We start from the raw sequence: 15,367 nt of genomic DNA, 5'->3' as shown, positions 1-15,367 counted from the left end.
CCGAGGTGAGAGGACTGCCTGAGCCCACGGGTTCTATGACTAGTCTGGGCAACTTGGTGAGGCCTCATCTCTATAATAAATCAAAAAATAAGCCAGGCATGGTAACGAGTGCCTGCAGTCCCAACTACTTGGAAGGTTGAGGTGGAAGGATCACCTGAGGCCAGCAGGTCGAGACTGCGGTGGCCGTGATTATTGTGCCACTGCACTCCAGCCTGGGCAACAGAGTGAGAATCTGACTTGGGGGAGAAAAAAAAAGTGATCTTGGCATGTAGGAGATCTAGATGCCAGAGTTTAGGGGTAGAAGAGAGATTCAGGGCTGAAGCCTGGAGTCCAGGCAAGGAGGAACAGGATAGGGCTAGGATAGGATTTGGTGGGGTAATCTGAGGTCTAAGATGAGGTCTAAGGTGGGAGTCTAGGGTGGGGCTGGCCTGGAGGGGTAGGGGCTGAAGGGTCTCAGCAAGGTGGCCTGGAGACAGCAGAGGTTCAGGGTGGGGAGAATGTGGCTGGAGGAACAAGCAGGGTCAGGTGGGGAGGTGGGGAAACTGAGGAGGGGGGCGGAGCAAGAGCCCAGACCCAAGGAAAAGGATGTCAGGAAATCCAGGGTCTAAAGGGTTGTCTACTAGACGGCGGAGGGGGTTGGTTGGGAGTCCAGGGCCGGGGAGAGTGGAGATCTGGGCTCAGGGCTCAGGGCTCAGGGCTCGGAGTGGGGGAGGCCCCAGACCCACCTGTGAGGGGTGCGGGCTTGCACAGGGTACTGTAGTGCGTGGCAGGGAAGGGCCCAGCCAGGCGGGCGCTGAAGGCGGCAGATGAGGCCACGGCGAGCTCTTCACGCAGCAGCCGCCCCTTGGGGTGGTCGGCGGGCAGCTCCCCGAGCCTCCGCTCCAGGGCCTCCCGTAGCAGCCCCAGCTTCTGGCTGGACTCTGTCAACTTCTCCTGGGCCTGCGGCGGGAAGGTGGGACTGGGGACAGGCCTGGGCTTGCCCCTCCGCAAGCGCATACCTAGGTCAAACCCCCAGGTCGGCTATGTCCCGCCTTGGGTTCCTTCTCCCTAGAGCAGCGATGGCCAACCTTTCTGGCACCAGGGACCGGTTTTGTGGGAAAGAATTCTTCCGCCAGGGCGGGGGGAATCATCAGGCATCAGATTCTCAAAAGGAGCAGCAATCCAGATCCCTTATAAGTGCAGTTCACAACAGGGTCCGCGCTCCTATGAGAATCTAATGCCACTGTGGATCTGACAGAAGCAGAGCTCCGCTCGTTAGCTGCTCGCCTTCTGCCGTGTAGCCCAGTTCCTAACAGGCCACAGACCTGTGCCCGGCCGCGGCCCGGGGATTGCATACCCCTGCCCTAGAGACCGAAACCTCAAATCAACTTGCTCCCATCACTATGCTACCTGGAAACCAGACCTAGCCTCTAGCCGAAGCCCCAGGAGTCCGTACCTGGGTGGGGCCCCGCCCCTCACAGTGGGCTCTCCAGGGTGAGGCCCCACCCCCTGTAAAGGCCACGCCCCCTTTGGGATCCACCCCTCACGTGACGGCTTCTGAATAAGGCTCCGCCCCCCACCGGGGTGGAGGCCCCACCCCCTGTCAAGGCCACACCTCCTTAAGGCTTCACCCCTTCCACGGCCATTCCTGGGGAAATCCTCCCTCTCCCCGGGCTGAGGCCCCGCCCTTGACAGTGACCCCTCCCAGCTGAGGCACCACCCCTTGTGAAGGCCACGCCCCCTTTGAGACCCACTCCCTGGCTGTGACAGTATCTGATGAAGGCCCTTTCCCTCAACAAAGCCCGCCTCTCACAATGACCCCTCCCGGCGGAGGCCCCACCCCCTGACAAGGCCGCGCCCCGCGAGGCCCCGCCCCTCCCAAGGCCATTCCTGGCGAACCCCCCGCCCCTGGCCGAGGCCCCGCCCCTCACCTCGCTGACCGCCTTGCGATCCGGGGCCTTGGCAGCGCTGAGCAGGCGCAGGACGTTCTTGGCGCCCTCCGCCACGGCGTGTTCCACTCGGAAGTGGTGCCGGAGCTCCTCTATGCGGAGCTCCACGGCGCCCAAGTCTGGACCGTCTGTGAGCGTGGAGGACGAGGCAGTGAGGCTAGCCCGCAGTCCCCCCCCAGTCTGGTCCCAGAAACCTGGGCACCCCCAGAAACAGGCACCAGCCATGGACAGGTCATCACCAAGATACATCGCGTTTCTCCCAAGGGGCAATCACAGCGACACTTGTCACATTGTCACCCAAGGCGGTCAGCCCCACTTCCACCCAGATGCAGTCACTCTTATCCAAACACTACGGCCCACAGTTGCAGCCCCAGGGACAAAGTTACCCTGTCACTCAGGGACAGTTACAGCAATGATACACAGGCACACTGTCAGCCTGGGCTTAGGGACAGGCACATTGTCACAGTTCCTCTTCATCCCAGAGACAGACTCGGGCCCACTGTGACCGACAGTGACAGTCACATGTAGCTTCAGTCACTGTCACCCAGGAACCGTCACATTTTTCACCCAGGGACTGTCAACAACCCACATAGAGAGGGAAATAAATCATACTGACATACAAATGCTGACACACTTCACTCCCCACTGAACAGTCAACATCAGGCAGTTACACTGTTAACCAGGCACAGTGACACTCATGGGCATTTGGACAGCCACACAGAAACAATCACACTATCACACAGCTGGTGTCAGCCACAAGGACACTGTTAGGGACTGAAGGTCTCTGTCCCCGAAATTCATGCGGAAGCCCTGACCCCCGATGGGATGATATTTAGAGGTAGGGCCTTTGGGAGGTGAGTAGGGATAGATGAATTCATGGGGAAACACCCTCATGATGGGATTAGTGTTCTTATGAAAAGAGGAGACACCATGTGAAAACAGAGCGAGAAGGTGGCCAGGAGAGCAAACATGCTGGCACCCTGATCCCAGACTTCCAGTCTCTAGAACTGTGAGAAAATAAATTTTGTTTAAGCCATTCGGCCTATGAAACATTTTTATGCCAGCCCAAATAGACTAAGACAGACACTGTCACACAGACATTGTCACACTGTTGTCCACGGGACACAATGTCACCAGTGTAGGCACACTGTCACCTGCAGGCAGAGGAATACACACTCTGTCACAATGATGCAGTCATACTGCCACATAGGGACACTGTCACATAGATCATGTTCTGTGGTCATATAGACACAGCCCTGTCACCACCATTACAGGGGTTGAAGGACATGGTCACAAGACACAAACGCCCTTATAAAGCAGAGTCAAGAAAAGAGACATAGCCATCCTAAGGCAAAAGACCCAGGGCTCTAACTCCAGCCCAGGGAGAAGAGGGGCATAACCACACTGTCATATGGAAGGCACAAGGACAAGAGAAGAAATGCCACCACACTGTCACACAAGCAGGACAGTATCATCAATACCCACAGGCACAGAGACCCAACATCACAAGGAAAAAGACTGGGTGTCGGCCAGGCTCAGTGGCTCAGCCTGTAATCCCAGCACTTTGGAAGGCTAGGCGAGAGGATTGCCTGAGCCCAAGGGTTCGACACACACCTGGGGAACTTGGCAAGATCTTGTCTCTACAATAAATCAAAAATTAGCTGGGCATGGTAGTACACGCCTGTAATTCCAGCTACTTGGAAAGCTGAGGCGGAAGGATTGCCGGAGCCCAGCAGGTCGAGGCTGCGGTGGCCGGGAGCATGCCACTGCCTTCCAGCCTGGGTAACAGAGTGAGACTTCAACTCAAAAAACAAAAAAAAAGACTGGGTGTCACACCCAAGTGTGAAGCCACAGGGATACAATGACTGCCCAACCCAGGACACAGTCACCCAATGACACAGAGCATGGCACAAGGACACTGGGACAAGCCAGGTGTAGGAAAATTTGTCACCCATAAGTCACACTTACACATGGTTATGTGTTCCCAAGACAGTCTCATTGTTCTACCTGTAATGACCCCTACTCAGTCCCTGACACTTTGTCATAGACAGTCACACACAGTCACACTGTGCCAGCAGATGTGTGGTACTCACGTGGACACCAACAATGCAGACACAAATTCATAGAGATGCTGATATTCACAGTCTTACAACACAGCTGCACCCTCACCCCTAGGCCTGCTATTACACAACACTCAATAACTGAGACTTCTAGAGATAAAGTCACCTGTCATCCATGGTCACAACTATACCCAGAAGCAAAGGGACACAGGCACACTCTCACACCCAGTTACTGAGATGCTCACATGGGTAGGTATCCACAGAACAGACACACAATCACACTGACACACACACCCCAAGACAGACACATTGTCACCTGAGTTACAAGCCCTATCAACAGCCAATGTTGGCCGGGCATGGTAGCTCATGCCTGTAATCCCAGCACTTTGGGAGGCTGAGGTGGGAGGATCGCTTGAGCCCAGGAGTTCAAAACCAGCCTGGGTAACATAGCGAAAACTTGTCTCTACAAAAAATAAAAATATTAGCTGGACCTGGTGGCATATACCTGCAGTCCCAGCTACTCAGGAAGCTAAGGCAGGAGGATCACTTGAGCCCAGGAGGTGGAGGCTGCAGTGATCTGTGATCACACTACTGCACTCTAGCCTGGATGACAGAGTGAGACTCTGACTCCCCCCACCAAAAAAATAGCTGATGTCCTGATGTCATCTCTCATGGTGACACAGAAACTCTCACAGTTACAAGGGCATATGTATACACCCTGGTCCCCACAGTCATGTTAATACTGACACACATGGATAGTAGGGGCACAATCAGTCTGGCACACATCACACCAAGACCCTGTCACAAATTCAGGTGGATAATCTCAACACACTCAGTTTGTGAGACAACCCCAGGCATTTGTACACACAAACAGAAACACACACACACACACACACACACACACACACACACACAGAGGTCAAGGTGACAAAACAGCCATCTAGTCCAGGGGTCCACACAGTTCTGCAGAGTCAAACAGCAAATATCTTCGACACTGTGGCCCACACAGGCTTTATGGCCACTCCTCAGCTCTGCTGTCAGTGTGTAAAGTAGTCATGGACCACAGCAAACAAATAGGCATGGCTGTGTGCCAATAAAACTTTATTTACAAAACCAGACAGCAGGTGCATCTGGCCTGCATGTGGTAGTTTGCCAACCCCTGGTCTAGTCCAAACCTTGCATGGGACAAAATGGGAAACTCAGGCCCAGAGAGGGCCAGGGATGGGTTCTAGTCACACATTGAGTCACAGGAACCACCTCCCTATCCCAGAAAGAGTACCTTTGTGGGGCCGGTGGCTGAGCCCTGGTAGGCGGGATGCAGGCCTGGCAGTCTCAGGGTGAGGGACTCACCTTGGGTCTCGTCCGAGGCCACCTGGCTCTCCAGCTGGCCAGCCTGCAGTGCCCGGCGGAGCTGCATGCGGATAATGTCGATCTTGGTCTTACTGTCCTGCAGCATCTGTTGGGCTGTCAGCAGCAGCTTCCGGTCCTGGGATCAGAGACGGTCCATGAGAGGGGGGCGAGGTAGCTAAGATCTGGCCACTGGCCCTGCTGAGTGCACTGCGCGGGTGCCAGGCACCCATGTGACTGTGCTGTGGAGGGGAGGAGCTTCTTCCATGCCATCCTGGGCACAGTGATATAATGCATGGGGTTTGAATCCTGGCTCTGCCACTGAATGGCTGTGTGACCTCGGGCAAGCCACGTGTCCCCTCTGGGCTTCAATTTCCTCATCTGCAGAACCAGACGACTGATGTCTCCAGCTTCCATGGGATGGAGCCTGAAGGAGCTAATCTGTGTTGGGCTCGGAGCCGTGCCTGGCACCAGTGGGCCTGAATCCGCATCAGCTGCTGGCACGGCACACACGTGGGTGAGGTCCCTGTGGCGTGTAGGTGAGCCGCCAAGGGGAAGGGGTGGGTATGTGAGACAGTCGACAGCTACAGGGGACTGGTTGTGTGTGTGCAGGATGCAACTGGGACCACACCTGGCCCAGCCCACAACCCTGTGTGTGCACACATGCTGCAGGCCGGTTGTGGGTTTTTCCATCCACTTTGTGCCATGTGAACCTTCTGATAAGACACTGCAAGACATTTACATCCACTCTGCTCATATTCAACTGGGTAGTATCACCTCCAGAGGGCAAAAATTGGGCGTGAAAATCTCTGTTTTGTGTATAATGCACAGAAATACATAGAGAAATATACGGTTGATCTGTTTCAACATTTGGTAGGATGGTGTTTAAAAATTTGTACACAGGGTCAGGCGTGGCGGCTCATGTCTATAATCCAAACGCTTTGGGAGGCTGAAGTGGGAGAACTGCTTGAGCTCAGGAGTTCGAGACCAGCCTGGATGATGTAGCAAGACCTCATTCTACAAAAATAAAAAAGAAATTAGCCAGGCATGGTGGTGCTCACCTGTAGACCCAGCTACTTGGGAGGCTGAGGTGGGAGGATGGCCTGGGCCCAAGAAATTGAGGCTGCAGTGAGCCGTGATTGTGCCACCGCACTCCAGCCTGGGCCACAGACACCCCGACTCAAAAAATAAACACATACATATACACTTGTACACAAATGTTCACAGCAGCACTACTCATAGTAGCCAAAAGGCAGAAAAACTTCAAGGGTCCATCAACTGATAAAGAGGTAAACAAAATGTGATATATCCATACAACAGGATATTTATTCATTTATTTCTTTATTTTGTAAAGATGGAGTTTTGCTACTTTGCCCAGGCTGGTCTCGAATTCCTAGACTCAGGCAATTCTCCCACCTCCACCTCCCAAAGTGCTGGGATTACAGGTGTGAGCCACCAAACCTGGCCCATACCGTGGGATATTACTCAGCCCTTAAAAGGAATGAAGTTCTGACACAGGCGACAATGCAAATGAACCTCAGAAATATTGTGCTGAATGACAGAAGCCTGACAGAAAAGGCCACATGGATTTATCCGAAACGTCCAGAACAGGTAAATCCATTCAGCATAAAGTAGATTAGCAGTTCCTGGGGGAGGGGAATCAGAGTGACTGCTAATGGGTACCTGATCTGCTTGGGGTCATGAAATGTTCTGCAGTGAGATGGAGGAGGTGGTTGGGCAAAGCTATGCGTGTATTCAAGGACACTGGATTGCACACTTCAAAATGGTTGACGTGGTACATTTTATGTCATGGGTATTTTACCACATGGGGTGACTGGGAAAAAAAATGTCTGAAAAAGGCCCCCTAGGGGAACGATACTGAAAACACGGTTGAGAAACATCTAATCAGATTTAAGTATGTATTTTTGTCTCCCTGGCAAGCACGGGGATCAGCGCCTGTTCTGTGCCTGGCACACAGACACTGTGTCTGAGGTGGGGTGACTAGAACGCAGTGATCTTGGGGCCGGTGTCCTCACCTCGCCATGCAGACAAACCATGTGACCCCCAGGAATGAGCTGTGGGGAGAGACTACCCCCGGTGCGGAGGTCATGGAAGTTGGGAGCTGTGGCATTACCAGGAGTCCTCAGGTCCCAGTGGGTGTTCCCAAAGCAATCCACGTGCACATCGGAATGGGGACAGAGGACACTGTACAATTCTAGCTCTATGAAATTTAAAGCCAGGACGGGCTCGGTGGCTCAGCCTGTAATCCCGCGCTTTGGGAGGCCGAGGTGAGTGAATTGCCTGAGCCCGCGGGTTTGAGACCCGCCCAGGCAACTTGGCGAGACCTCATCTCTACAATAAATCAAAAAATTAGCCAGGCATGGTAGCGGGCGCCTGTAGTTCCGGTTACTCGTAAGGCTGAGGCGGAAGGATCGCCGGAGCCCAGCAGGTCGAGGCTGCGGTGGCCAGGAGCGGCCACTGCACTCCAGTCTGGGCGACAGAGTGAGACTCCAACTCAAAAAAAAAAAAGAAATTTAAAATCATGCAAAGTGAGTCTGTGGTCCTCAATTCCCAGAAGTCTGGGTACCAACTGGAGGAGGCATGAAGGAACTTTCTGGGGGGTTGGAAACGTCCTGCTTTTTGATGTGCATGGTACACACACAGGGACAACTTCATCACACTGTGCACCTGCACTGCCTGAACTCTGAGTACACTACACCTCAACGAAAGGTAAAATAATGGGCCAGGTGCAGTGGTTCAGGTCTATTATCCCAGCACTTTGGGAGGCTGACACAGGAGGATTGCTTGAGTCCAGGGGTTCGAGAACATCTTGACCTGGTCTCTACCAAAAAAAATTAGCCAGGTTGTGGTGGTGCATGCCTGTGGGCCCAGCTACTTGGGAGGCTGAGGAGAGAGGATCCCATGAGCCCAGAAAGTAGAGGCTGTGTTGAGCCTTGATGGTGCCACTGCACTCCAGCCTGGGAGACAGAGTGAGATCTCAACTCAAAAAAAGAAAAAAAGAAAAAAGGCAGAGCATGGTGGCTCAAGCCCATAATCCCAACACTTTGGGAGATTGAGGTAAATGGATGGCCCGAGCCACCAGTCTGAAACCCACCTGGGCAACTGGGCGAGACCTCGTCTTTACAATAAATTTTTAAAATAGCCAGGCATGGTGGTGCATGCCTGTAGATCCAGTTACTTGGAAGGCTGAGACAGAAGGATCGCCAGGTGGAGGCTGCAGTGGCTTTGAGCGTGCCACTGCACTCCAGCCTGGGTGACAGAAAGAGACCCCAACTCAAAAAAAAAAAAAAAGAAGAAGAAAAGAAAAAAGTACAAAATAACCTGTGTGGTCTGTCCTCCTGTGTGCCATTCACACTGGTGTGTACACACGTGAGCCATGGGTTCTCTGGATGCTGAGTCTCAAACTATAGATCTGGCTGTGCTCGTTGGAGTGAGGACCTGTGTGTGTGTCCCCAGGGTTGGCTGGACTAGGGACTGTGTGTCCATGTGTGCCAGTCTCTGGGTATGAATGTGACAGAGGGGGTATGTGTGTGTGGGTGTCTAGACATGGCTCTGGTGGTAACTCTCTGTGCATGGCTAAGTGTCGTGTCTCTAGACATCATGACTGCTCACGTGTCTCCAGATGTCATGATGATGGCATGTGTGCCAAGGTGTTGACATGACTGTGTATGTGTGTCAGGAGACACCCTCAGCAGCGAGAGGCTGTGTGTTGCCCTGACTACGAATGCCTTGAGTCTCGGGGGAGGGCTGTGTGAGCAGGGAGGGAAGACAATCTCTGTCGTGAGTCTGTCTGATGTCACCTACAGTCACCCTGCTTTCTCTATGTCCCCATAAGCTGCCTGTGCCCTAGTCCTGCCACCAAGTCACTTGTCAGCCTCTCTCTCCTCAACCCGGAGTCCCGGGCTCCCACGGGGGGCAGCTGTAGGCTGTACCTTGCGTTCCAGCCTGTAATGGGCTCACAGGTATGTCGTGCAGCTGTGTAGAAGTCAGCAGGCGCATGTGCAGCTGTGGGCAGGCACACCAGTAGGTAAGCGTGCACTCTGGGTGTGCGTGCAGATGTGAGTACACATGTGGTGTGCAAGTTTATACATATGCTGGTACATGTGTGCACATGTAGGTCTGTACAAGCATGGTTGTATGCGCAGCTGTGTGCACACTCAGGTGTGTGTACATGTTCATGGGTGGGTGTGTGCATGTACAGGTGTGCGTGCATGTCTGTACAACATCAGTGGATACGGGCATATGCACATGTAATGGGTGTACACATGCCGATGTGGGCATGCATTTGTGTGGGTGTGTGCATGCAGGGGGGTGCATGCACGTGCAGGTGTGCACGCATGTGCGGTGTTTGTATTCATTTGGATGGGTGTGTGCATGTACAGGTTTGTGTGTAAGCAAGTGGGTGCATGTACATACAGGTGTGTGCAAGTGCAGGGTGTGTACATGTGTATGTGGATGCATGCATGTACAAGTATGCACACATGTGGGGTGTGTGTACATTCCTGTGTGCAGGTGTGCACACGTGCAGGTGGCTTTGTGCACCTGCAGGGTGTGTACACATTTGTGTGGGTGCATGCACATGCAGGTATGTGCACATGCAGGGTGTGTGTACATGCAAGGTGTGTACACATTCATGTGGTTGTGGGTAGGTGTGTGCACATGTAGGATGTACACACATTTCTGTAGGTGCGTACATGTGCATGTGTGCACTTGAGGGTGCGCACGCGCGTTGCCCACCTTGGTGCTGCCATTGCTGTAGGTCTGGATCATATTTTCGGCGCCCTGCTTCACCTTCAACTCGATGGCCAGCTGCTTCTCCAGGCCTGCCACGCGGTTCAGGTTGGTGGCTGAGCAGGCAGGGTCGCCAGTGCCCGGGGATTGGGGGGCATCTGGAGGGGATGGGTGGGAGATAGTCACCGGGGTCACCACCTCAGTCTGACAGGGAGGCTGTTCTGATCTTGGTCTGGGCATTGCCCCCAGGGCTTGGGAGGAGAAAAGCTGGAGGCCAGCAGACAGGCAGGCGGGAGACACCAAGACCCAGCAGGTGTGGACTCACCCGGCCTCCCAGGGCAACCCCTCCGGGCTGGAACAAGGCCCAGGACGAACGGGCTCGGCCAGCGTGCGGGAGTATGTGCGTCCTCTGCGCTGTTGTGACTGTGTGTGTGAGCCCCCAGGTGTGGAAGCAGTGCAGTGTGTGAACCACAGGGTGTGCAGATGTGAGACACAGGTGTCATAGTGCCTGTCTGAAGCCTGGGCGCCCGGGTGGTGCTCTGCATGTTGATACAACTTTGAGTTCAGAACTCCAGGCGATGGTGTGGCGGTGTGACTCCCGGGTATCCGTGTGGTGATGTGGACGTCTTTGGGCATTGTCTGGGTTTTGGGATGGCTGTGTCTTCAGGTGCCTGTGGGACACCCTGAGTATCTGAGTGTCACCTGGCTTTTGGCGACTGTACCTTAGGCCCCGCGGGACACCCTGTGCATCTCCGAGTGTGGTCAGGGCCTAGGAGGCTGTGTGCGCCCCTCCCTGGGTGCTGGAGGCCACGTGGGTCTTGGCACTCATTCTGCCCCCCTCAGGCTGCAGTGGCCATGGCCAGGCAAGCCTCCAGGCTGGTGGGGAGGGAGAGGCAGGGGAGCCGCACCCAGCACCCCTCGGCTCACCGTGGGGCGCAGGCTCGGGCAGCACCACGTGGGCGTGCAGCTCCTGCAGCTGCTGGTGCAGCAGGTCCAGGCGGCGCGAGGAGCCCCGCAGCAGCAGCTCCACGGGGCCCAGGCTGCGGCCCAGGTCGGTGGTGGCCCGCCGCAGGTTCTCGGCGCCCTCCTTCAGCTTCAGCTCCTTGCGGATCTCCCGCCGCAGCCGCTCCCGCTCCAGCTCCAGCTGCTGCTGCACCCCGGGGGCCGCCAGGTCCGCCCCTGCCAGGCCCAGCTGCTCCAGCAGGGACCAGCTGTGTGGCTCGCTCTGTGGGGATGGGGTGGAGTCAGCAGGGCCCAGAGGGCTCTGGGCACAGACCCCACGCAGCCAGCCTGGCCCGGCCGCTGCCCAGCCTCCGTCCCAGCCTCTGCGCTGGCCTCTGTCCCAGCCTCCCTGCCGGCCTCCAGCTCCCAGGACAGCACCTGCTCCACCTTCTCTGACCCCCCAGACTGGGAGGGGAGACGAGGCCCTGTCCAGTTCCTGACTGCCCCAAACTGGGAGGCACCGAGGGCGCCTTCTGCCTTCCCTATCCTCTCAAACTAGGAGACCCCTGGACAGGTACATCCTGGACCCTCTTCATCTGGGTCGAATATGGAGGCACTCTGGAGGGGAGGCCCATCACCCACCACTGTGCCCCACATGAGGGGGCCTTGAGACCAGGCCCGGTCTCCCTTTTGCTGCCCCCCAACTAGGGGGTGCAAGGGAAGACACCACCTGCTCTCCACTGCCCTCCCCCAAACCAGGGGATCCTGAGGGCAGGCCCCACCTTCCCCTGGTTAAACCCTCAAACTGTGGACCCTTGAGAGCAGGCCTGTCTTCTCACTGCTGCACCCCAAGGACAGAGTCCTGAGGGCTCCCTTCTCCCTCCTGCTTCCTCCACAGCCGGAGAGCAGAGGCCGGGTCTGTCCTCTGTCTCCCCAACTGAGAGACCTGAAGGGCACCGGACACTGCCATCCTCCACATAGGATCCCATCACCTCTCCTGGGTCCCAAGCCCAGAGGCGCCAGCACAGGGCCTAGGCCTGAGTCACCTGGGACCTCCTGCCTGCCCCCCGGGGACCCCAGACTCCACCTCCAGCTCCTGCTCCGAAGGGGGATCAGCCTCCGCCATCCTGGGTCCGGGCTGGGGGCCCCGCCCTCTTCCTGAACCTCAGCCCTGCTAGGGCCTCTCGGCGGCCACTTCCTCTTTCCTGCCAGCTCCCAGCAGCCCCTGCGCCAGGCCAGCTCCGGGGCATCTGGGGGCCTTCCCCTGAGCCCCACCTCCAGGGCCAAGCCTGCTCCTCCAGAGGTAGGACAGGGACAGTCCTCGCTCCCTGTACCAAGAGGATGTCCAAGTGCAGGCGGTGTGTGCACTCACACACACGGTGTGTATGTGGTGAACAGACTCCCATGAGGGGACAGAGGCCCCAGGGGCTGACCTGGGTGTGCACATACTTCCAATACATGTAGGCATGTGCACAGAACTCAGGCTCACATGTGTGCACACCCCCATGCCTGCAGGTGGGTGCCGGAACACAGGTTCAGGTGTGGATGGAACACAGGCCCACAGGTGTGTGCACACTCCCAGGCCTGTGTGCACATGCCAGAACACAGACTCATGTGTGTGCGTGCTCCCAGGTCTGCAGATGTGTGCACACTCCCATGCCTGTGTATGTGACGGAACACAGTCTCACGTGTGTGCACATTCCCATCCCTCCAAGCATGTGCGCGTGCCCAAACCTATCGCATATACACATATCTGCAAACGCCCAGAGTGCTTATTCAGGTCACTCCAGAGCCCACCACCACAACTCCCACTGCCCGAGTGGGTGTGGCCCACAGGCTCACCCACGCCCCGAGGCCCCTGCAGCATGCCCTGCTCCCATGGAACTCCAGCCCTGCTACAACCCGCCCACAACCCCTCGTCCAGACTTCCCCTTCAGGGTCAGAACACTCCGTTCTGCAGGGCCGAGCTCCCTTCCTGCAGACGGGCCACCCAACTTCCTGCTTCCTCCCATCACGGTGCCAACTGCTGCTGCCACCGTTCAGAGAGGCCCCAGGGCCAGCCAGCCCGGTGGCACCTCCCTGAGGCCAGCACACTAGAAGACAGCACTAGGGGTGGGACGAGAGGGCTCCGAAGCCAGCAGCCCACAACTGCTGGCCAGGCACACCCTAACACTCCAGTCCAACCACAGATGCTCCTCAACTCACATGGGGTGACATTCTGAAAAGCCCATTGTAAGCCGGAAATGCTAAGTAAAAAAATGCATTTTGGCCAGGCACAGTGGCTCCTGCCTGTAATCCAGCACTATGGCAGGCTGATATGGGAGGATCGCTTGAGCCCGAGAGTTCGAGACCAGCCTGGGCAACACAGCAAAAGCCCCATCTCTACAAAAAAAAAATTTAGCCAGGTGTGGTGGTAGACACCTGTAGTTACAGCAATTCAGAAAGCTGATGTAGAAGGATCACTTGAGCCCAGGAGTCAGAGGCTGTGGTGAGCCGTGATCTTGCCACTGCACTCCAGCCTGGGAGACAGAGTGAGACCCCAACTCAAAAGGATAAAAAACCATTTAATATACCTAACCTACTGAATGCCATAGCTTAGACCAGCCTACCTTAAATGTGCTCAGAACAGGTCGGGCGCAGTGGCTCTAGCCTGTAATTCCAGTACTTTGGGAGGCAGAGGCGAGAGGAATGCCTGAGCCCAGGGGTTCAAGACCAGCCTGGGCAACTTGGTGAAACCTCATCTCTATAATAAATCAAAACAAAGTTAGCCCAGCGTGGTAGCACGCGCCTGTAGTTCCAGCTACTTGGAAGGCTGAGGCGGAAGGATCGCCGGAGCCCAGCAGGTTGAGGCTGTGGTGGCCAGGAGTGTGCCACTGCACTCCAGTCTGGGCGACAGAGTGAAACTCCAACTCAAAAAAAAAAAAAAAAGAAAAAGAAAAACAGAGGGGTGTAGTCAGGTGTGGTGGCTCATGCTTATACTCCCAGCTATTCGGGAGGCTGAGCGGGGAGGATCACTTGAGCTCAGGAGTTCAAGGCTGCAATGTGCTGTTTCACACGACTGCATTCCAGCCTGGGAGACTGAATGAGGTCCTATCTCTATTTAAAAAACAAAAAAAGCCAAGGCACAGTGGCCCACACCTATAATACCAGCACTTTGGGAGGTGAAGGTGAGAGAATTGCCTGAGCCCAGGGGTTTGTACCAGCCTGGGCAACTTGGCAAGACCTTGTCTCTACAGTAAATAAAAAAATTAGCCAGGCATGTTGGTGTGAGCCTACAGTTGTAGCTACTTGGAAGGCTGAGACAGAAAGATCACCTGAGTCCAGCAGGTTGAGGCTGTGGTAGCCGTGAGGGGCAACTGCACTCCAGTAGGGTGAGAGTGAGACTCTAACAAAAAAAGAATGTTTATATGGGTACTCAAAGTGTAGTTTCAGCTAGGCATGGTAACTCATACCTATAATTCCAGCACTTTGGGAGGCCGAGGTGGAGGAACTGCTTGAGCCCAGGAGTTCAAGACCAGCCTGGACAACATAGCAAGATCCCATCTCTACAAAAAAAAAAAGCAACAAAAAAACTAGGTGTCAAGATGGCATGCACCTATATAGTCCCAGCTACTTGGGAGGCTGAGTAAATAAGCCTGAGTAACTGCCATGACTCTCCCCACTTTAGAGGTGAGAAAACTCTCAACAGAGGGGGAATTTTTTGTTGTTGTTTGCATGGGAGTCTCACTCTGTTGCCCAGGCTGAAGTGTAGTGGCACAATCACCGCTCACCACATCCTTGACCTCCTGGGTTCAGGCGATCCTTCAGCCTCAGCCTCGAGTGTAGCTGGGACTATAGATGCAAGCCACCACTTCTGGCTAAGTTTTCACTTTTTGTTGTTGTTGTTTTTTGTAGAGACAAGCCCTCATTAGGTTGCCCAGACTGTTCTTGAACTCATGACCTCAAGCAGTCCTCCAGCCTCGGTCTCCCAAAGGGTTGGGATTATAGGCATGAGCCACAGCACCTGGCCTAAAGAAGAATTTTGGCCCCACACCCAGGAGCATGAGACATTTTTGGTAGTCGTGACTAGGGGTGGGGAGGTGGTATCTATCAGGTGGAGGCCAAGGATGCTCCTCTGTACCCTACAGTGCCCAGGACAGCCCCTGCCACGGAGAATGATCCAGCCCTGAATGTTACCAGTGCCAAGGCTGAGAGGCCAGGGTTAAGGGACATGGATTCACACCCTGAGCCACCACACCCGAGCCACCGTCCATGATGCTTACCAGTAAGGATTTCACAGCAGCCCCGCCTGCCGGGAGCTGGCCAAGTCTCCCCCTCTCTCCCCCCCCCCCCCCCCCC

At 55.4% G+C, this 15,367-nt stretch overlaps 1 protein-coding gene across 1 annotated transcript in view; it reads right to left on the bottom strand.

Annotated features, from left to right (window-relative positions):
* The window catches only part of PKN1 (protein kinase N1), a 30,623-nt gene extending 18,443 nt beyond the window's left edge, over nucleotides 1-12,180 (bottom strand). The window contains exons 1-6 of the mRNA XM_008054739.1: nucleotides 12,117-12,180; nucleotides 11,015-11,312; nucleotides 10,094-10,245; nucleotides 5,339-5,474; nucleotides 1,911-2,056; nucleotides 726-939 (exon numbers count right to left, since the gene is read on the bottom strand). Coding sequence (XP_008052930.1) covers nucleotides 726-939; nucleotides 1,911-2,056; nucleotides 5,339-5,474; nucleotides 10,094-10,245; nucleotides 11,015-11,312; nucleotides 12,117-12,155 — 985 coding nt within the window. The 5' untranslated portion in view covers nucleotides 12,156-12,180. The remainder of the gene's footprint in view (nucleotides 1-725; nucleotides 940-1,910; nucleotides 2,057-5,338; nucleotides 5,475-10,093; nucleotides 10,246-11,014; nucleotides 11,313-12,116) is intronic.
* Between the last annotated feature and the right edge of the window lie 3,187 nt (nucleotides 12,181-15,367).

Source organism: Carlito syrichta, unplaced genomic scaffold, assembly GCF_000164805.1.
Source record: "Carlito syrichta isolate Samal-C Ts95f unplaced genomic scaffold, Tarsius_syrichta-2.0.1 Scaffold300972, whole genome shotgun sequence".
NCBI lineage: Eukaryota > Metazoa > Chordata > Mammalia > Primates > Tarsiidae > Carlito > Carlito syrichta.
The sequence above is the reverse complement of the archived record's forward strand: the minus strand, read 5'-3'. Positions and strand labels throughout refer to the sequence as shown.